At 35.3% G+C, this 24,237-nt stretch overlaps 1 protein-coding gene across 1 annotated transcript; it reads left to right on the top strand.

Moving 5' to 3' along the window:
- The first annotated feature begins 17,207 nt into the window (after nucleotides 1-17,207).
- LOC110258558 (olfactory receptor 4K3-like) lies at nucleotides 17,208-18,334 on the top strand. Its single transcript, XM_021081811.1, has one exon. It carries the CDS (start codon nucleotides 17,273-17,275, stop codon nucleotides 18,209-18,211), a length of 939 nt encoding a protein of 312 aa, XP_020937470.1. The 5' UTR covers nucleotides 17,208-17,272; the 3' UTR covers nucleotides 18,212-18,334.
- The last annotated feature ends 5,903 nt before the right edge of the window (nucleotides 18,335-24,237 follow it).

The raw sequence follows: 24,237 nt of genomic DNA, 5'->3' as shown, positions 1-24,237 counted from the left end.
AACAATAGTAACAAATCTTGAGAATATGCATTTACTGAAAATGTATGCCCTGTGGGGGTGTAAATTGATTTAACCACACTGAATAACAATTTGTATTGTCATGTAAAGTTGAACATTTGAATAAACAATTTGTCAGTAACCTATTGCTAAGTGTTTCCCATTGTCCATGTGTTTTTCTTGCTGTAAGAAACAGAACACCACCCAAGTTTTAGCTGGACACATGACTACTGACCTACAGAGTAGATTTTCTAATCTCTACTGACACTTGTGGCTAAATGATTAAATTCTGGCAACAGAATCATGTAAGCACCTTTCAAGCCATCATTTTAAAGACATCAGTTCTGGATTCTTTCTCCTGTCCCAGTGGCTGAGATACAGAATACCTGTAGCAGATGCTTTGCAATCAGTAATGGAAGCCACAAGTTGAGAGGAGCAGAGCCAGTGCTCCAGCCTGGAGATTGATGGTCTCCAGAAGAAGACCATACACTGTGAATGTCTTTGGTATGCTATTTAACATCACACCACTGTTCATTTGTGCATTTTTTCTTCATGACTTATTCTGTTCTGTACAGTTCAGATATTGTATAATGCAAAGTTAAGGAAAAATTAAAGACTTTCTCTTTGGTTTCTACAAATTTAAAAACAAACAAATAAAACAAACAAACAAAAAAAACCACAATTGCCCATTCACTGTAGTTTGCTAAGGAAAGCTTCACCTGACACTACCACCTCCCAAATGTATATGTATATGGACACATATATCAGACATAGTAAAATATATGCAGAAAGAAAATGCATGCAGTTTGGTCCTATGGTTAGTAGGGTTCAACTGAGGCAAGATTAAATATGTCAGCATCAAATGATCTTTCTAAACAAAATTTTATATGTAATATGACATACTTCATAGCCCCGAATGATGTTCATCATTTGCTGAATAAAATTATATTGACACAGCTTTATAGCATGTTTATTTCTACTTCATTCCTGTGACAGAAGAAAAAAATCATGTTTCTTGCATCAGATTCTTACAGCAAAATCTAAAAAATTAATAGTAACATATTAATCTTTATACCAATAAGTTAAAACGTTCATGATAACAATTTAAATTATCTAAAAAAGATGTAAAAATAATTACTGTCATTAATTTCCCAAAATATAAAAAAACAAGAACTGCAAACTATATCAAGAGATGTTTGCAGAAATCTGCATTACCCTAAACCAGAGGAACATGAAAGCATCACTCAGATAGGTCTACAGATATACATGGGGATTTATAATGTCTTCTTGAAGTATTTTTTATTTCTATCTGGGGTTTTTTTTGGCTGTACCCACAGCATGCTGAAGTTCCAGGGCAAGGGATCAAACCCACACCATAGCAGCAACCTAAGCCACAGCAGTAACAACGCTAGATACTTAACCCACTGAGCCACCAGAGAATTCCCTTGAGATATTTTTAAAGTGAAATTATCTTGGAGTTCCCATCATGGCTCAACGGTTAATGAACCCAACTAGAAGCCATGAAGATGAAGGTTCTATCTCTGGCCTTACTCAGTGGGTCAAAGATCCGGCATTGCCATGAGCTGTGGCATAGGCTGGCAGATGTAGCTCCAATTCAACCCCTAGCCTGGGAACTATGCCACCAGTGTGATACTAAAAAGCAAAAAAAAAAAAAAAAAAAAATTTAATTGTGATCATTAATATAAATCTTTTGTTTTAAAAGCCACCATTGATTCATAAGTGACTTGAATCCTTCATGTAACTTCCTTTCACACCCCTTTATGGAAGGAATATAAAAACACTGCATCCCGTTTGACTCCTCACTAAGTTATATAATTAGGTCTGGTGGACTGTAAAGTGAGGTCCCACTATCCCTTGGTTTAGAGCATATAAACTCCAATTCATGAGCAATTCAACACAAGTCTATTGCAAGTGATCCATATTTCACAAAAGATCACAATGGAAAATTTTTGAACTGAACGTTAATAAGAATAAATACCTATATAAGTACATATGGAATGCAACTATAGTCATGCTTGCAAGGACTTTATTATATATGTACATATTTTTAGAAAATAAAAGATGTATGCCAATGATCCAAGTATCCATATCAAGAAAATTAAAGAACAGAAAGCAGAAGAAAGAAACAATAAAACAAATATTAATGAAATTTGAAAATGTGAAAAATCAAAAAACAAAACCAAACCAAAGCTGTTTTTTTTAAAAAACCATGAAATTGACAGTGTATTAGTAAGACTGGTGAAGAAAAAGAGAAAAGACACCAGTAAACAATGCCAGAAATGGAAAGGGAGATAGCTCTGCATATACTACAATTTTTAAAAATATTACAAAATTACATTATGCAAACTGCATACCAATAAATTTTAAAATTCACATGAAATGGGAAAATTCCTTGAAAAAACTAGCTACTAAAGCACGAACATCTTTATGGTCCTATACCTAATAAACAAATTGAACTTTCAACTAAAACAAACATGTTCTGTCCCATTTATTACAGCCTCTCAACTCTGATTTCTGCTTCTATATTCTGCATTCTGATCCTGGGACTCTGCAAACAGCACTTCTTTTTTCCCATCTGGCTCCACTTTATGCTCTGAAGATAGGCCTTGCTAGAGGAAGACTGCAAGGTTTCAGAAGGAGGGAGGGACTCCCTCTTGTTTGCTTTTCTGGGCTTTCCCTCTGCCCCCCTGTGCCTGTGGGAGCAGTACCATAGCCAGTAAAAAATAGTCCTTTCCTCTGGCAGGAGTTGAGCCCAGGGTGCAGTTTTCCAATAGGTGCAGAACTAGTCTCATCATGCTCCTTTAGAGGTAGGAGCACCAGACCTATCTTCAAAGTCTGGGTCCCAGGCCTACAGGGTCTCTCCTCTCAGTTCAGAGAAAAAGTAGGAGCCAATATACATACCTCCAAGGAGGGATTTTCATTCCACAGGACCCCTCTTCTAAATCCCTCAATTTCAATAATTCTAATTTCTTAACTTTGTTCCTCCACCCCTCAAAGGGGTAGCTGCTACCTACAATTGTTACCTTCATATGAAAAGAGTTCTCCTTTTACTCTTTGAGTTATCAGTTTAGCAACATTATGTCTGGTTAATTTTTATATTAAACTCTGTTCAAATAATGGTTTTCCTCTTTGCTGACTGGTTTACGACTGGTACATCTTTCCAACTAGGAAAGTGAAGGCTTAAATGGTTTCCCTGCTGAATACTGTAAAGCATTTAAGAAAGAAAAGGAAACACTTTTACATAAACAACTCCTGGGAAAAGAAAGAGAAGGAACACTTTTGGGGGAGCACTAAAACAACAGAATAGGATTGTCAAAAACATAACCCAGTGTCACAATTAATAATAATTCAAAGGATGCTGGCAGCTGAAAGCCAAAGCTCAAGCTTGGAGATTTCTGACCAATTGAAATCCCAAGCATTTTCACACTGCAGTAGGTTGGCCCCTGAAGGAGACATAACAAGTGAAGAAATCAACTTTAAAAATGAATGTATGGCATCATTTATAACAGGGAACTTGTTTTGGTCATAAAACAAGTTCCACTTTTAATCTGATCTTTACATGGCTCACTGACATTCTTCAACTGATTCTACCCAATAAATTCATACATTCTAGGCTGATTTACCATTAGCAAACTAGCAAATATATCTTGCTCAAAAGATTCTGAAGATGAAGACTTCCCATTAGTTTCCCAATAGTAAATATCATCTAGAGGTTCAATTAACCTATATGCAAGGGGATGGACCAGGCCATTTCTGCCTTTGCTTCTATATTTTCTCTTTCTCCAAGATGTATACAAAGCATAGAGAATGGTTTACAGACCACAAAACGAGCCTATTTCTCAATTTATCTATGAAGCTAGTATAAATTTGACATGAATACCAGATAAATGCATTAGAACAAAAAAATATGGCATGCACTCTCCTTCATCTCAATGTAAAATCCAAAACAAAATGACAGTAAAGATTATAAAACAATAATACAATAATAGTAAAGATAGTAGAATACTACATTACAACAATTTAATTTTGTATCTGAAGTACAAGTTTAACAAGTGGAAATCAATCATCAGGTTAAGAAAAAGGAGAAAAATCATACAAACATGCCAACAGATACAGAAAGAGCATTTTGTTAAATACTCTTACATAATAAAACTGTTAGTTGTAGGCTTGGAATAAAAATAACTCATTTTGATAAATGATTAGTACAATATATCCCCAGCATTGAAATATTTCAATCACCCCCATGGCCCTAAGAATGAGAATAACAAAACATGCTTCCTCTCAGTATTAATGTTTCCATTTTACTGCAAGAAGTTTCCAGTGAAATAAGACAGGGAAACTAAACTATATAAAAAGATGGAAATAAATTGTTATTCTTCACAGACAAGATTTTTGTTTAAAAGTTACATATACTTCTATAGACTCTTCACATCTACATAATTACAATAGCCTGACAGGTAATATTACTTGTGTCATTTTTTTCTTCAATAAATGGCAAACTTGATGAACACAGGAATTGTTAGAGAGTAAAGATGAATATAAAGATAGATTTAATAGTGCTTTAGACAAACTACTGCACAGGAGAAAATACTTTTGAACCATATACCTGATAAGGAGTTATTACCCAAAACTCATAGAATTCATACAATGCAATAGCAAAACAAATAAACAACAATTGGATTTTAAAATAGGCAGAGGCCCTAAACAGACACTGTTCCCAAGAGAACATACAGATGGCCAATGGACACAAGAAAGTATGTTTAGCACCACAAATCATCAGAGAAACACAAACCAAAACCACAGTGAGAAATCACCTCATACCCCAGAAAGGCTATTACCAAAAAGACAAAAAAATAACAAGAGTCGGCAAGGATTTGGAGAATGGGGAACCCTCATGGACTGTTGGTAAGAATGTAAATTGGTTCAGCCATTAAGGAAAAGAGTATTATATTCCCTGCCCCAAATTAAAAACACCAACTACTATATGATCCAATAATTCCCCAATCAGGAGATATCCAAGAGCTCATTCAGAATCTACACATTAAAATAAAGATGCTCCTAGTGTTCCTCTCACTTAAACAAGGGTCTTGGGACCCACGTCAGGGACAGGGTCAAAGACAAATATTACAATAAGAAATGCACCACAGTTTTATCACTTAGGAAATCACAAGTGTTTCAGGAGCTCTGTGGCAGGAACCAGGGTCAGAAATAAATATATTTCCCATTATATCACAGACATGCTCTCAAGTTGGAATAGGACAACTCTCCTACGTTGAGAGATACTAGCTTATTATATGAACAAATGGAATTTCAATTGGCCACAAGTTAAGACGGGGACTGGCTTTATAGAAGTCATGGAGCCAAGTGCAGAGGGAGTTACAGAAACAAGGGCATGATTAAACAGTGTCAAACATTGCAGGAGATCAAGGCAAGTAGTGAATGAAAAGTGATTACTCTACACTTGTGATGGAACATGATGAATAATGTGAAAAAAAGAAAATATATATATGTATATATATGGTTGAGTCACTTTTTTGTACAGGAGAAATTGACAGAACATTGTAAATCAACTATAACAAAAAAAATTAAAAAAGAAAAGTGATTACTATATGAAGTATCTAGAATCCAGAATTTCTCTCTACAGATAAGAAATCTGCGGACACCAATTTTAGTTTACCAGTGAACAAAAGATGAGAATAAGCTTGCCAATGAAGAGCTGGAAAGAAAAAGAAACAACCTGAAGGGGGCACCTAATTCAGAGATTTTATTTTTTAAAAAACGGGTGTTCCTTAATAGGCAAAGGGAAATAAAAGGTGGACAAAGTCAACTGATGCATCCTTTAGGAAGTTCCAGGTTATACTTCAAGGGACTGGTCTTGAAGAGCATCGTATTATGGTTAAGGGCATGGATTATGGTGTCTTAAGAATGGAAATACAAGTTTTGGCTCTGATGTTTGATCTCCTGTCACTCAGTTTTCACATATAAAATGAACATAATAAAACAATGTCTATTTTACAGAATCCTATATACATAAAATGAGATAATGTGCTTAGTACAGTGGTTTTCAAGGTTACATGGAGGAATTAGTAAAATTATCTCATAATACTACCTGTGTTTAATAAACATTTTCTTACTAACTGATATTTACTCTCTTACATCCAACATTTTATTTTATAGAGAGGCCCATGCATGCACTATGATAATAATGTATTCTAAGCAAAAATATTATAAAAATTTCAAACTGAGCACCTGATTCTATGGTAAATTAAAGAACAACAACAAAACACACACAGATAGGACATGATGAAACTAGTAAAGAGTCTGAGCCTTGAAGATACCTATTCAATGAGTGCAATAAATTCAGATAAAGAGAAACTGCAAAATATTATGTGAGTTAGAGAAAATGTCAAGAACTTCTTCAGAAATAGAACAAAATAATTGTCTTGATAATAGAATAAGAAGAAAGGAACTCCACTTACCTCAAACTAAAATACTTATAATTTTTCTTTATGTAAACACAATCTCTTGTCCACCAAATATTTTCATGTTATCTTTTTCTTACTAAATTAAACATTTCATTTTATATTTTATTGGAGTGCTGTTGATTTTCCGTTATGTATTAAATTTAGATGTCCAGCAAAATAAGTCAGTTATACATATGCATATATCCATTCTTTTTGCCCATATAGGTTATTAGACTATAACCACATAGGTTATCATTCTATTGAGTAGATATCCCTGGGTTATACAGCAAGTACTTGTTAATTATCTATTTTATATTCAGTAGTGTGTATATGTAATTACCACTCTCCTAATCTATCCCTCTCCTCACAAGTTCCCCTATGAAAACCCTAAGTTTGATTTCAAAATGTCTGAGTTTGTTTTATTTTATAAATAAATTATTTTGTATCATTTTTGGTATATTACACAAATAAATGATATAACACGATGTCTGTCTTCATTTCGCTGACATACTTCACTTAGTATGATAATCTTTAGGTCTATCCATGTTGCAGCAAATGACATTATTTCATTCTTTTTTATAGTTGAGTAATATTCCACAATATAAATATGTCCCCCATCTTCTTTACCCATTTCTCTGTCACTGGACATTTAGATTACTTCCATGTCTTGGCCATTGTAAAATTGCTGCAATGAATATTGGGGTGCATGTATCTTTTTGAATTATGGTATCTCCAGACATATGCCCAGGGGTGATTTCTGGGTCATATGGTAGTTACCCATTTTTTTTTTTTTAGAAACTCCATCCTGTTTTCCATAGTGGTTGCACCAATTTACATTCCAACCAACATGAAAGAGGGTTCCATTTTCTTCACAACCTTTCCAGTATTTATAGTTTGTAGACTTCTTGATGATGGCCATTCTGACAGTTTTGAGATGATACCTCATGGTAGATTTGATTTGCATTTCTCTAGTAATTAGTAATATTGAGCATCTTTTCATATGATTTTTGGCCATCTGTCTCTTTTTTGGAGAAATGTCCACTTAGATTTTCTGACCACTTTTTTTATTGGGTTGTTTGCTGTTTTTTAATATAAAGCTACATGAGACGTTTCCATATTTTGGAGATTAATCCCTTGTTGGGTACTTCATTTGCAAAGAGTTTCTCCACTTCTGCAGGCTATTTTTAGTTTTTATGGTTTTCCTTGCCGTGCAGAAGCTTTTGAGCTTAATTAGGTAGGATTTGTTTATTTTTGCTTTTATTTAAGGTGACAAAACAGATGGAAAGATATACCATGCTCTTTGGTGGGAAAAATCAATACTGTAAAATTATCAATGGCATTTTTCACAGAACTAAAACAAAAATAATTAATTTGTATGGAAGCAAAAGATCCCTCTCTAATAGCCAAAAAACCTTGTGAAAGAAAAATGGATATGGAGGAATCAGGCTCCTTGACTTCAGACTATACTGCAATGTTACAATCATCAAAACAGTATGGTACTGGCATAGAAACAGAAATATAAATCAGTGGGACAGGATAGAAAGCCCAGAGGTAAACCCATGCACCTATGGTCAACTAATACGTGACAAAAGGAGGCAAGAATATACAATGGATAAAATACAGTCTCTTCAATAACTGGTGCTGGGAAAACTGGACAGCTACATGTTAAAAAAATGAAATTAGAACATTCTCTAACACCATGCATAAAACTAAGCATACAATTAATTAAAGATGTAGGGCTGGATATTCTTAATCTCCTAGATGAAATACTCTCTGACATAAATCACAGAAATACCTTTTTTGATCCTTAGCCAATCAAATTATTTCTAACTGTATGATGTGTAGGCCATAGAAAAAAAACTACCAAAATAAATAGAAAATCTACTTTTGTGCCACTTATCCTAACTTTTCATCATTTTATTTCCTCAGGTTATTTGAAATTAATCCCTTGTGCCCAAATCAATGGATGGAGAATCTGAGGTTTCTAAGTTTGTGTTGCTAGGATTCTCTAGTTGTTGAGAAAACTAGTTTTTCCCATGTTTGTATTCTCCTGATCTATTTAGGGATCATCCTGGGAAATCTCTTCATTTTGTTATTGGTAATTTTTGATTCTCATATTCTCCTATGTACTTCCCACTAGCAAACTTGTCTCTGTAAATCTTTCCTCTACCACAGACTTGCAGATGATTACAGACTTTCTAAATAAATACAAGATATTTTTTTCCAAGGTTATATGACACAAATATTCTTCATCCACATGGAGGGAGGAATGGGGATGGTGTTACTTATAGCCATGGAATTTGACATATACCTAGCAATCGCAAGCCTCTTCACTACTTGAATGCTATGAATCCTAAAATATGTTTCATTTGTATTCATTGGCTGGGTATCAGGGGTTATCCATGCTATGTGTCAATTTGGTTTTGATATAAACTTGCCCTTCTGTGGTCTTAATAAAGTAGAGAGGTTTCACTGCGATTTTCCCAGGATCATAAAACTTACATGTGATTAGTCCTAGTTTAAGCTTGCTGGAAATAGTGGCTTCATGAGCATGGGCACCTTCTTTCTGCTAAGCCTTTCCTACAACTTCATCTTGGTCACTGCCTGGAAACATTCTTCAGGAGACTTATCCAGGCATTTGTCACTTCATCAGCTCATATGACTGGTGGTTCTTCTTCTTGCCCCATGCTTGTTTCTATGTAAATGGCCTTTCCCCACATCATTAATAGATATATACCTGTTCACTGCTGACTCTGCTATCACACCTCTGAGTTCCCACGAAATGTTCATTAAGGATCAAAGACAAAAATAACTACAAAAAGAAGGTGCAAACAGGGATAATCTGTCAGATTTTTGTGATTTGGATCTGACTTTAGAGCACTAAAGCTATACATTCATCTACCATTTGGACATCTCCATTTAGACATTTGACATCAAATATTGAAATAAATGAATTATTATCTTCCTCACTGAAGAAAATTCTATTTCTGTAGAGCATTTGCTCATTAGCTTTGTTACCAAGGCTAATGAAAGCTGCCATGTAAACTTTACTTATTATTTTAGTATACAGCAGCAATGTCTACTAAATAATACTTTATAGTTGAAATTGTAACTATTTTGACAATAACAAAACATATAATAAAATCCCTTTGGTTTCTATAAAGTTTGCAAATAAGTTGCAAAACTGGCTTTGGTGCATGTCAGGAAAAATCACATCAAATTGTAATAGATGTAGAACAATTGGCTCTGCTTAGTTACTTAGGTTGGTTTCCTTCAGAAAAGCCAAAGACAAATTTAATTGCAGGTAGTTTATTTGGAAATTCAGTTGTGAAAGCATCAGTGAAGAAAAAATTGGGGGCTTCCCATTGTAGTTCTGTGGGTTAAGAACAAGAAATAGTGTCCAGGAACACATGGGTTTGATCACTGGCCTCGCTCAGTAGGTTAAGGACCCAGTGTTGCCACAAGCTGTGGTGTAGGTTGCAGATGTGGCTTGGATCTGACATTGCTGTGGCATAGCAGATCCAATTTGACCCCTAGCCCAGGAACTTCATATGCCATATACGGAGCCCTAAAAAAAAAAAAAAAGTGATACTGAGAAGGATGCTTAAGTGGTAACATAACTGTGTAAGCTTTTCATGGCCCACCAGGAGACTCTGTAGATGCTGTGACTTTGAACTGTCCCATTTGAATTATAAAATATTTAGAGTATGTCTTTATGAGCAGAGGGTGGTTAACTATTTGGCATGTCCAGCCTTTCTCACAGCAAATATTGGCATCCATTTTGGAAAAACAGACATAAACAGTGATATAGACATTCTGGTGTTGACAGTAAAGAACAATCTCCATAAAGTAAATGTAAAGGCAGCCTTCCAATATTGCTTCTTCCATTAGAAAAGTTCTTACCAAATATTTTTACTCTAATGGACAGAAAACTGGCAAGAGAGTATAAAGTGAATTTTATGATACAAAATATTTATCTGCTTTCCACAATCCCATAAAACTAGAATTAAAGGTGCACCATGCAGGGATAGCTGAAAACAAGATGGTGGAGGAGCAGGACATGGAGCTCATCTTCTCCCACAAATGCACCAAAAAACAATTTCCATGTAGAACAATTCTCACAGAACATCTACTGAACACTAGCCTAAGACCTCATACTTCAAAAAAGGACAAGAAAAACTTCACATAAGTGAGTAAAACAAAGGGGAAAAAAGAGAGAAAGAGAGAGAGGAGAGAAAAAGGCATCAGGACAGGACCAGCACTCCTGGGAGGAAGTTATGAGGGAAAAAAGGAATCTGAACCCTGGGAGGGCCGCTGGAACAGTGGCAAGATCAGCCAGAATGGAGAGGGAGACTTAGAGCCTCAGAGAAAAGAACAGCAGCCAAGCTGAGCAGGGCAAAGCCGAGAGAGTACCAAACAAAATATCAGTACAAGTGCCTAGCACACCCTTGGGCCTGAAACACTCTGGCAGGTGCTGAGTGCTGAGTCTCAAGCTTTGGAAATCAGTCTCAGGGAGTGGACTAGATTTGGCTGCTTTGAAATAAATAGCTTGAAGTAACTAGAGAGAGTGATGCCTCACAGCCAAGGGAGTGCAGGAGGAGGCTTGGGCCTTCCGCAGAAGCAAGGCACCATTGCTGGGGAATTGGAGAGGAGGGGATGGGTGTGACCTCCACAGGAACTCTCTCTCTCTCTGTCTGCTGGCTCTCAGGCAGCAGGGTAAAGCCACCACAGCCATCTCAGACTCCAGAGGTGGGCACGACCCACCACTGCCTAATGCCCCCACCACCCCAGGGATTGATGCTGCTACAGAGGGCCCTGGGAGTAAGTGCCAACCATCACCCCCACCACCCTGGGAATGTATGGCTTACTCTCACTGCCACTGCCCAGAAGTCCTGCAACCACGTACTACCCTTTAATCCCACCTCCTTGGGAGCACTCATGGACCATGTAACTACACAACCCTTTGAGGGAATAATGACCTGCCCACACTGAGGAAAGAGACAGCAAACACTAAACCAAAAGCAGCCTGCAGGCCAAATAAATAAATAAATAAATAAACCCACAAAAGCTTCCCAGGGATGCTCCCGCATATAAATAGTCCTCCAAGACTACAGTAGATTATTGTTTCCCCTATGCTCACAGAGTAAAAAATATAAGCAAAATGCAGAAACACAGGAACCATTCCCAGTTAAAAGAACAAGAGAACAAACAATAAAACTGACCTCTTCAGTCTAACAGACACAGAGTTCAAAAAGGAGGAAATGAAAATACTGAAGGAATTAAGATTATCAGCAGTAACAGAGATTGGAGCTCCAGTGGCACAATAGTTAGTGCACAGTACTTAGACAACAGTAAAACAGATTACATCAAAAAGGAACTAGAAACTATAAGGAAGAGCTAAGAAAAATTAGAAAATCCATTTGTAGAGATGAAAGCTGAGCTAAAGACACTGAACAGCAGAGTGAATAATGCAGAGGAATGAGTAAGTGATTTGGAAGATAGAATAATGGAAATCACCCAATCAAGATAGCAGACAGAAAGCTAAATGATAAAAACAAGAAAGCTATATAGGAGATTTATGGAATAATATAAAGCGTGCCAATCTATGCATAATAGGGATCCCAGAAGGAGAAGAAAGAGAAAAGGGGATTGAAAACCTATTTGATATAACTATGGCTGAAAATTTCCCAAATATAAAGAAGGAAACAGATATCCAGATGCAGGAAGTGCAGAGGGACTCACATAATATACAGAAATATGTTGCATTTCTATATACTAACAGTGAAAGAGTCAAAATCCTATTTATATGACAAAAAGAATAAAATACCTAGGCATGAACCTACTAAAGAGACAAAAGACTTATACACTGAAAACTATAAGATGCTGATGAAAGAAATAAAAAATGACACAGATGGAAAGATATACCATGCTCTTGAATCGAAAGAATCAATATTGTCAAAATTACTCTACTACCCAAGGCAATCTACAGATTCAGCACAATCCCTATTAAATTACCAATGACATATTTCACAGAACTAGAACAAAAAATTTTTACATTTATATGGAAACACAAAAGACTCTGTATAACCAAAGAACTCCTGAGAAAGAAAAATGGAGCTGGAGGACTCAGGCTCCCTGACCTAAGACTATACTACAAAGCTACACTCATCAAAATAATATGGTACTGACATAAAAACAGAAATATAGATCAATGGAACAGGATATAAAGACCAGAAGGGGTTAGTAGATGCAAACAACTACATTTAGAATGGATAAACAGCAAGGTCCTACTATACAGTACAGGGAACTATATCTAATCTCCTTGGATAGGCCATGATGGAAAATAATATAAAAAATGAATATATATATATATACACACATACGTATGACTGAGTCACTTTGTGGACAGCAGAAATTGGCACAATTATACCACAATTATAAGTTTACTGTAAATCAAATATACCTTAATTTTAAGAATGGACCATTCAGCCATGGGCATGGTTCTATAAGACATGGCCAAACTCTGAGATCAGCAACCACAGTTGGCCAGCACTTACTACCCACAAGGTAAGAATTTTATAATACCTACCAAAAAACCAAATGACCAAAGAACATTCTAAAATTCTACCTTATTTTCTTTTTTGAAAAAATTTAGATATGTTTTACTATGAAATATGCCAAATATGTATCAAAGTTAAAAATATATATAGTAAACCAACTCCCATATAGTCAAAGTTTCATGTTACTGCTACAGACTCTCCCCCTCACACTGTCCCTGGGATTATTTCTTTTTAAATTTTTTAAATGATTTTTATTTTTTCCATGATAGTTGGTTTACAGTGTTATATCATTCTTACATTATCCTCCATCTTGTTCCATCATAAGTGACTAGATATAGTTCCTTGTGCTATACAGCAGGATCTCATTGCTTATCCACTACAAATGCAGTAGTTTGCATCTAACTTCTTTTCAGCTTTAGAATTATACAGTTACATTTTTGGCTCAGAATTTAAGAAGAGCCACACTCAGATAATGCTCTTGATTTAGGGAACCTCAGAAACTAAGAGATTGCAAAAAGCACAGCATGGTTAGTCTTGTCTATAAGCCTCATTCTGCCCACACACAGAACTTACAAATTCCCACCCAAGAAGCTATTCTGCACATTGAATATATTCCACACTGAGGATAATACTATCCCATAAACATTTGACCAAACAGAAAGTGTACTGTTTTGTTGTGTTATGACTGTATTTCAGGCACTAAATAAAATTTTAAATTGGTTCATAGATAATGAAGAAAAATTTGATCACATTACAAAGGTTTTTCTTGTTTTTCAAGTTTCATAAAAATCATATATTCCTTCATCCTCTCCTCTAAACCAACATACTTCCAAGATGGTAAATCTCCTTGGTATTTCATCTAAGAGCATCAAAACTTGGGAAAGTTCCTTAGTGTCTCTTCATATAATTTCTCCTCTGTAATGGATATTTATGTTATCATGATTATATTAGACAGTGCCTAAAAAGTGCACCAAAGCAAGCGAATAAGCACTGAGTCTTTATGTTCTCAAAGATGGTTATAAACTCTAAACCTCAGGGCACAAAATCACTTGTAAAGTAAATAATTTTATTGAAATATGATATTTGAGATCCATATATGAAAGGGGTAAAATTCTGAGGAGAAAATTAAACAGTAAAGACAGAGGAGGAGGCAAGAAAAGCAAGAGACAATAGAAAAGAAATAAAATAGAATTCAATAATAACTTCTCAGATCTAATTAATTAAAAATAAAAATCACAAACAAAACAAAAAAAAGATTTAAAAATTGACTAATGACATATAGTGATATGGACACCTATTACTATTGATAAAAACAGACATTGAGGACAGACTAAACCGACAGCTGATACCTCCAAGGGCAGACAAGCCTGGAAAAGGGCACATGAAGGGGCCTTCAATGTTTGATCCACATACAGCTACAATTAATTTCAATTTATTAAGTTAGACCCAATAATATTTCCTTAATAAAGCACTGAATTAAAGAGTAACATACCATTATCTTTTCAACACTTACAGAAATACTCATAACATGGCATATACTCTATTAATTTTAAAGACTATGTTCAAGGTAACACTGAGAATGTCAAGCACTAACATTCTTCTGAAGTCCCAGGAAGCAGAAGTTCTAGCAGGTCATGAGCAGACTTGCAACATGACAATGATGAGCTGACTATCACCCACCCATCCACATAAATCATCTAACTTCTACTAGGACTGCCTGGATTTGGCATATTAGTTCATTTTACGGCAAAGTGAGTAGACACAGAACAGAAGAAAAAGTTCTATCTTCCTAATAAACGGAACAATAAAACATGTTAAACTTCCTTCTCTTACATTCTTAGTCAAATTTAACACAACTAACTTTAAGCTAGTTTTGAAAAGGATTCATTATTGTGTTCTCAAAGCCCAACTATTCCTTAGGGAAAGCTGAAAAGTTAAGGATCCCCAAGGAACAAGATAGATAAAGCCTTTCCACCTACTTAGCTCTATTTAAAACACAGATACAGAAAGTTTCCAAACTCAGAGGCTACTCTTTAGCATTTATATTTGCCACACTGAGGAGGAAGCCCTCCCAGCAACACTGGTCATGGCAGAAAATTAATTGGATTGTATTTCAGACTAAAGGTAAAATCCATGGTAAACTTTCGCAGTCAGGGACAAGGAACTGGTTTCAGAAGTGAACTGTGTACGGTAAGTATATCCTAAACTACCTGATTTTTGAACTTGCATTTTCAATGACTCCCCTGTCTTTTAGCATTAAATATTTATCCCCCAGGGCATTTTTTCCCCATACCTACATTAATGTGGTATTTTGTTAATGTGCTTTAATAGGAAAGATGGAAGTTTTTGCTCCCAACTAATCCCTGGAACTTTTCAATTCCTAACAGCATTTTTGCACACTTATGAAAAACACTGCCTTTCTACCACCTTAAAAGTTGCCAAATGCCCAAGCTGGTGAGATCAGTTTTCATAGAACTTCTCAATTTATCCTGATATTTTCTAATTCCTTTTAGATTTTACTTGTTCTACCACTGATCAAAGTAATAAACAGAGAAAAACCACGGTCAAATATTAATAGGGTAAAGTACCATACAATTTAAAGACAAACAATGAAATCTAATTGATATCAATGTAAAACTTTTCCTATTATTATTGGCTATGTACATTTGTTTGTGTCTTACTCATCTCTTCAGTGAACAAAGTATGTCATTTTGTCTCCTCACATAATTTTTTTTTCACTTTCTTAGCCTTCTCAAAATCAAGACCCCTGTTAGAAGCCATTTTTAGTAGGGAAGTTATCTTGGAAGCTACGCAGTCAGGCAGACCTTGGTTTACAGTTCTAGCACTTTTGATTTTAAGACTTGGGAAAGTCAAGTTTATCATCTTTAAAATGGCAATAACCATGATTAATAAAATAGATAATGTGTGCATGCCCATAGTTTACTACACCTCATAGTTTATTCTAATCAAAATTTTAAAAAGAATTAGAATTTATGAGATGATAGTAACAAGCACAAAATGCATGTTGATTTTCATTAAAAAATAGTCTTCTTTTTCCAAGGGGAAAAACTGGAAAGGAAGAGCAAAACCTATAGACAAAAATGTACAAAAAATGAGAAGCCAGATGTTCAAAGAAAAAGAAAATAGAAATCAGAAAAGTAAATAGTACTTAAAATGAAAAAATATTAATCTCACAACAAAAAAGATTAAGGCTATATTTGGTTGTATTTATCATCATCACAATGACAACACGTTCTGTTGACAAGGCTGTATAAAAACAGGTAACTTGTACACTGCAGTTGGAAATGTGAAATGCTTTAAGCCCAATGGAAGGAATCTCTAACAAAGGTATTTAAAGTCTTAACATAGATTTAGTGCATAGTAAAGCTAGTTATCAAACTTTATTATTTGAATAGCTTAAAATAGGTTATTTTTCCACAGTGGTCAGTTTAAATATAAGTGAAAATATAAGTGCAAATGAACTTAGAATTTATACTTTCTGCCATGAAGGATAGTCAGGAGTAAAAGTTTCTTTCATTTGTCTGTCATTTAAGTTAGCCTCAAAAAGGAAATCTCTGTCACCAGTGAGAGCAAAGGACCGGTCCATGTATGTCAATAAGCAGAGTTGTCCAGGCTAAGGAATATATAACATTATGGAGATTTCCTCTTATGGGGAGATTCAAAACGCACGGCAATATTTTTCAGTAGAAATACAGAGTCGGCATGTGGGGCCTTTTGGAAAACAAAGAGCTCTTCTCAAGTAATTTGATGAACACTTTTTCCCAGAGTTTGTAAATGACTTTGATATAATTCAGCCTTCTCAAAAATATCCACTTACTATCAGATTTGTTTCCCAGAAGCATGTTTTATAGCAGAAATGTAGCATTAGATTATTGCCCTGTAGAAAGGGTAGATTCAAGCATTTGAGAAACTGCTATGGAATATATCACTACTAATATTTTTATCAGAATAATCATCTTTAATAACCATAGAACTATACTTCTGAATGGGTAAAGTTTTTGACTGCTTTCTACACCTACTTAAATTATTTGCCACAGGACTATGCCCACAAGTAAATACAAAAAATATCTTTTCAATTTGAGCTTAATACAAAGATACAACCACAGTTATGCACATGAGAAGAATTTTTCTGCTATCACCTTAACATTAAGTTCCTTTCCATTCTAGAAGCTCCTGGTTCATCTCCTGGTCACATTAGCATTGTTCTAAATGGAGGATGCAAACCACTCTGTGGTGTCTGAGTTTATTTTCCGTGGACTTTGTAATTCAAGACAGCTCCAGACCTTCCTCTTCCTGCCATTTTCCACTCTCTACCTGATGACTGTGGTGGGCAACCTTCTTGTCGCGCTCTTAATCATCGCTGACTCTCATCTCCATTCCCCCATGTACTTCCTCTTAGCCAATCTCTCGTTTGTTGACTTCTGCCTTTCCTCAGTAACCACCCCTAAACTGACCACGGACTTCCTAAAGGACAGTAAGACCATCTCCTTTGGAGGCTGTATGACCCAGATTCTCGGTGTGCATTTATTTGCAGGGGGTGAGATGGTATTGCTTGTAACTATGGCCTATGACCGGTATGTGGCCATCTGCAAGCCACTCCATTACTCCCACATCATGGACAGACACAAGTGCATCTGGCTAGTTTTGACATCGTGGATTGTTGGCTTTCTGCACGCCATGAGCCAACTAGCTATGATTTTAGATCTTCCTTTCTGTGGCCCCAGAGTCGTGGACAGCTTTTTCTGTGATATCCCTCTGGTGATCAAACTAGCCTGTATGGACACTCATACTCTAGGAATAGTGATAAATGCTGACAGTGGGGTCTTGGCTACCACTTGCTTCATTCTCTTGCTGATCTCCTACACCTATATTCTAGTAACTGTCCGCCTTCACTCCAAGGATGGGGCCTCCAAGGCACTCTCGACCTGTACGTCCCACGTCACTGTGGTGGTGCTGTTCTTTGGACCCTGCATCTTCGTCTACCTATGGCCACCCAGCATCAGTTGGGTGGACAAGTTTCTTGCTGTGTTTTACACAGTAATCACGCCTCTCTTGAATCCAGCCATTTATACACTGAGAAATAAAGAGATTAAGAATGCCCTAAAGAGACAGATAAGTCAGCATGTGCATTCAAAGAGTAATTTTTAGATCTTTCATATAATCAGCAATTTTGCTGAGTTCTCCATAATTTGGATACATTTTGACCTGTTAGCTGAATTGAAAATATATTCAAATCTATAAGCTATGTGTATTCTCAGGTATATGGTTCATGTTTACTCCATTAAGAAACTATTTTCAAAAATCCAATAGATTTTTACTCCTTGTAGAAAATAAAAATTTGCATAAATACTCCTTTATGATCTAAAATTACTATGTAAAAAATAATAATTGCTACCAGTTATTATTTATTACCAATATTTTTAACACCTGGGTAATCATTTACCTAATTTATATATTATTTAATGAATCATTTTGATTTAATTATCATTACTCTCATTATTAAAAATACATGTTTTATCCAGTCTAAATTTAAATTAGCTTGAAAATAAGGAATTTACTCTTATTATTCAAATTAAGTGGTCTGAATCCACTTAGAAAACAAAATATAAATGGATCAAAACTGCAAAACTTGTACTCCACAGTTTAATCTCTGTGATTCAAGTTTTCAAGTCTTAATTGTTGATTTAAAGGTGATGTTTCCAATGACATTTCCTTTTTCCTTAAATATACAGAAAAGTGTTTCTAATTGCTTGAAACATTTTTTTCTTATTTAATAATTTTTACAATAATTATTTTACCTTACCTTAAAGAAATAATAAGAATGCATTGCTTTAAAGCAAAAGAAATTTAGAGTGATGAGGAAAAAGCCAAAGGAACCATTGCTGAAGAAAAAATACTTTTATACAAAAATTTGGAAACTTCCTACAAATGAATAAAAAAGATAAATAACCCAATGGAGGGGAAATGGGCAAAAGATATAAACAGCATTTATTTCACTGATGAGAAATACTAACAGATACTAGATATTCGATCTCATGAGTAAGCAGAGAAACGCAACTTAAGTTGTAGTGAAACGGTATTTAACACCTTTTAAATAGGTTTTCTAAAAAGCAATCAAACTACAATAATTGTTGTTGAATGTGTGTATTCATGGAAATTGTATGCACTGCTGGCAGGCATAAATTGTTTTAACTACACTGAGAAATAGTTTGGTGTGTAAAGCTGAACATATGAATAAACTATATCTCAATACTTGGCTGCCTGCATTCACCTGTATCCATATGCCTATTCTTCCTATACCAAAAAAAACAGCCCTCAAATTTTAGCTGGACATATTATCTTCGACCTACAGGGTAGATTTCCTAAACTCTGTGGGCAATTTTGGCTAAATGACTACGTTCTGGCAGAATATGAGAAATGATGTGTGTTCCTTTCAAGTCATCATTTTAAGGTCATCAGCTCCAGATCCTTTCCTTGTCTCAGTGGGTAGAGAACACCTTTAGCAGATGCTTTGCAGTCAGTAATGGAAGCCACGATTTGAGAGGAGCAGAGCCAGCGCTCCAGCCAAGAAACGGATGGACTTCAGAAGACCAGACAACTCAAATGGTATTGCTAATGTTCTATTTAACATCTCACCATTGTTCATTTGTGCATTTTTCTTCTAAATTTACTTATTTCGCTTGCTACACTTCAAATAGTATATAATGCAGGAATTACTGTTCTGGTGCAGTAGAAATGAACCCAACTAGTAACCATGAGGTTGCAGGTTTGATCCCTAGCCTCGCTTAATAGGTTAAGGAACTTGCCTTGCTGTGGCTATGGCATAGGGCAGCGGCTGTGGCTTCGATTTGACCCCTAGCCTGGGAACCTCCATATGCCACAGGTGTGGCCCTAAAAAAAAAAACCAAACAAACAAACAAACAAAAAAAAAGCAAAAGCAAATAGTCTATAATGCATATTTTTGGGAAAAAAAAAAACAAATGAATTTTCTTTGGCCTTCTGCAAGACAAAAAAAGAAACAAACTACAATGCAATACAACTGCTCATTCATTCATTGCAGCTTTCAGATGGGCAATGTGGTACTGGGCTTTGTACCTAATTAGCTTCTCTTTCAAAAATATGTATGTACATACACACCCAAATAGTATAACATACCCAGATAGTATAACATACACAGAATGGAAATGCATGCACTATGGTGTTATTGTAAGTACGGATATAGTGGGCAAGACCTGTTATGTCAGAATCTTATGATCTTTTTATATGCAATTGTCTGTGCAATAGGGCATGTTTCATAACCCTGGATGATGTTTGTCATTTGCTGAATAAAATTATATTGACAAGCCTTTAGAATATATTAATTTCTATTTTAGTCCTGTGAACAGAAGTAGAAAGTTGGAATTTCTTGGGTCAAATTTCTATACCGATACTTAAAAAGTTAACTATAACATATCAATCTTTATCTCTATACCAATAAATAAAAGGGCTCATGACAACAATATAACTGATCTAATAAAGATATAAAAATAATTACAGATAGTTATGTTTCCTAAAATATAAAAAAAATAAATGTGACATATATTAGAACATGTTCATAGAAATTTACATTTCCCCAAAACAGATGATCATGAAAGCATCACTCAGATCTGTATATAGACATACATGGGAACATAATGGCTTCCTGAATTTTTCTTAAATGATATCATCTTAGTTGTGCTCATTAATGTTAATCTTAGTTTTAGAAGCCACCATTGATTCAAAAGTGATTTGAAGCCTACCTGTAACTTCCTTTCACACTTCTTTATGGTAGGAATATAACAATACTGTGTCCTGATTGAGTCCTCAGAGACTACATAATTAATTCTGGTGGACTGCAAAACGAGGTCCTACTGTCCATTTGGTTTAAAGCATATAAATTTCAATTCATGTGCACTTCAACACAAGTCTACTCTAAGTGATCCACATTTCAAAATACTCACAATGGAAAGTTTTTTTAGATTTTCTGAATCTAATACTAATAAAAATATAATAACTACAAAAGAACATATGGAATGCAGCTATAGTCATGCTTGCAAGAACTTTATTATACATGTACATACATTTGGAAAATAAAAGATATATGGCAATGATGCAAGTATCCACATCAAGAACATTAAACTACAGAAAGTAGAAGGAAGAAATTTCACAAATAATAATGAAATTTCATAATGTGAAAAATCCAAAAAAATCTATAAAATCAAAGTTGGATATGTAAAAAGAGCAACAAAATTGACAATGCATTAATAAGACTGATCAAGAAAAAGAGGAAACGCACCAGTAAGCAATGCCAGAAATGGTAAGGGAGGTATTTCTATAGAAACTACAACCTTTAAAAATAGTACAGAATTCTATTATGCAAAACTTTATACCAATAATCACAGGCAATGGGAAATTTCCTCAAAAAAACTAGCTACTAAATCAAGAGCATCTTTATGATCCTAGACATATTACACAAATTGAACTTGAAATTAAAACATTTCTCTCCCACGTATTATAGCCTCTCAACTCTGCTTTCTGCATCATCTCCACTCTGCTACTGCTCCTGGGACTCTGCAAACAGCATATCTCTTTTCCCATCTGGCTCCACGTTATGCTCTGAAGATAGGCCTTGCTACTGGAAGGTTACAGAAGGAGGGAGGGAATCCCTCTTCTTTTCTTTTCTGGGATTTCCCTCTGTCCCCTGTGCCTGTGTGAGCATTACCACAGCTACCACAGTAATTGTCCTTTCCTATGGCAGGAGCTAAACTCAGGGTGCAGTTTTCCAACAGGTGCAGAACTAGTCTCGTCATGCTCCTTTAGAGGTAAGAGCACCAGCAAGCTGGCACCTCAAGCTGGCATCTTCAAAATCTGAATCCCAAGGTCTATGAGGCCTCTCTTCTGAGTTCAGAGAAAAAGCAGGAGTCAAGATAAACGCCCTCCAAGGAGGGATTTTTACTCCACAGGACCCCTCTTCTAAATCACTAAATTTCAAGGATTCTAATTTCTTATCTTTGTTCCTCCACCCTTAAGGGAGGTGGTAACTGCTACCTACAGTGTCACCTTTCTGATAATAGTGTTCTTTTTACCCTCTCAGATAGCCTGTTAACAACATTAAGCTTGAGTAATTTTATAGTAAACTCTTCAAATAATGTGTTTCCTCTTTTCTGACTGATCCTCGACTGATACAGAGTCCCACATAGAAAAGTACAGGACTAAATGGCTTCCCTGGTGAATACTGCAAAGCTTTTGAGAAAGGAAAAGGAAACTTTTTTTTTTTTAGGAAATATTTTTTATATAAATTTCTGTTGAGAAGAAAAAACATATTTGGGGGGGGAGGGGAGAAGAAATAAGAGTTGGTTTATCAAAATTATCCATTGTCAAAACTATTAATAATTGAAAGGATAAAGGCAGCTGCAAGGAAAATATCAAGCACAAGAATTCTGAGAGCACCAATGTAAGTCCCCCATTTCTCATAGTATTTATAGGTTGCAGCCTGAAGCAGATATAACAAATGAAAACTCAAACCTAATAATGCATTTATAGCATCTTTTTATTTTTATTTTTTTGATGATGGATTTCTTTTATTTTTAAATTTTTTATTATAATTGACTTATACTCTTCTGTCCATTTCTGCTGTATAGCAAAATGACCCCGTTATACATATACATACATTCTTTTTCTCATGTTATCCTCCATTGTGTTCCATCACAAGTGATTAGATACAGAGTTCCCTGTGCTATACATCAGGATCTTATTGCCCATCCACTCCAAATGCAACAGTTTTCATCTACTGACCCCAGACTGTCAATCCATCCCACTTATCCCCCCTCCGCCCTGGCAAACACAAGTTTGTCCTCCCTGTCCATGAACTTTTCTGTTTTGTAGATAGATCATAATGTGCCGTATTTTAGACTCAACATATAAGTGATATCATCTGCCTTTCTCTTCCTGACTTACTTCATTCAGTACGAGCATCTCTAGTTCCACCCAGGGGCTGTAAATGGCATTATTTTGTCCTTTTTAGGGCTGAATAGTATTCCATTTTATATATGTACAATATTGTCCTAATCCATTCATCTGTCGATGGGCATTTAGGTTGTTTCTATGTCTTGGCTATTGTGAATGGTGCTGCAATGAACATACTGGTTTCACTGAAAGTTTTGTCAGGATATATGCCCAGGAGTGGGATTGCTGGATCATATGGTAGCTCTACATTTAGTTTTATGAGGTATTTCTATACTGTTTTCCATAGGCATTGTACCAATTGACATTCCTACCAACAGTGAAGGCGGGTTCCCTTTTTTCCACATCCTGTCCAGCATTTGCTATTTGTTGACTTGTTAATGATGGCAATTCTAATTGGTGTGAGGTGGTACCATTTAAAAAAGAGGTTTACTTTGGTGATGAAACAGCTTCAGTTTTTACTATGATAATTACACAGCTAACTAACATTATTTAGATGACTCTATCCAAAAAAGTTATAAATCCTAGGCTGATTTAACATTAATCAGATAGTTAGATTCAAGTTTGTTCAGCTAAAAGGATGAAGACCCCCCATTATCCTTCCCTTAGTATTTACCATCAAGCAGCTCAATTAACATCCTTGAAAGAGGACTGGGCAGGTCATTTCTATCTTTCCTTCTATATATTTTTTCACTCTCGAATAAATCCACAAAATACAAAGAATGGGCTTAGAGCAGATGCTAACTCTTTTTCCCAATTCATTTATGAAGCTAACATAATTTGATATGAAAATTATATGAAGACATGAAAATTCACCCTTATGAACAAAGAGGCTAAATCCAAAAAAAAAAAAAAAAAGCAAATAAATGGAGTAATATATAAGGGTAATATATTACAAAAAATCAATTTTCTGCCAGAAGTGTAAGCTGCATTTAACAATCAGAAATCAATCACCAGTTTATGAAAAAAGAGAAAAATCATACAAACATCTCGACAGAGAAAGAGCATTTGATAATATCCATTAAATTTTCAAGATAAAATGTTTAGATTTAGGCATAGAATGAAAATTACTGATCTGGTAAATACCATTTAAAAACATCTCTAGCACAAGTTATGGTTAATGATGAAATATTGGAAGCTTTCCCATGCCTTAAGGTTGTAAATGAGAATAACATATATCCTCTCAACATCGA

Source organism: Sus scrofa, unplaced genomic scaffold (genome assembly GCF_000003025.6).
Source record: "Sus scrofa isolate TJ Tabasco breed Duroc unplaced genomic scaffold, Sscrofa11.1 Contig2372, whole genome shotgun sequence".
Classification (NCBI taxonomy): Eukaryota; Metazoa; Chordata; class Mammalia; order Artiodactyla; family Suidae; genus Sus; species Sus scrofa.
This window is presented reverse-complemented; position numbering and strand designations above follow the sequence as displayed.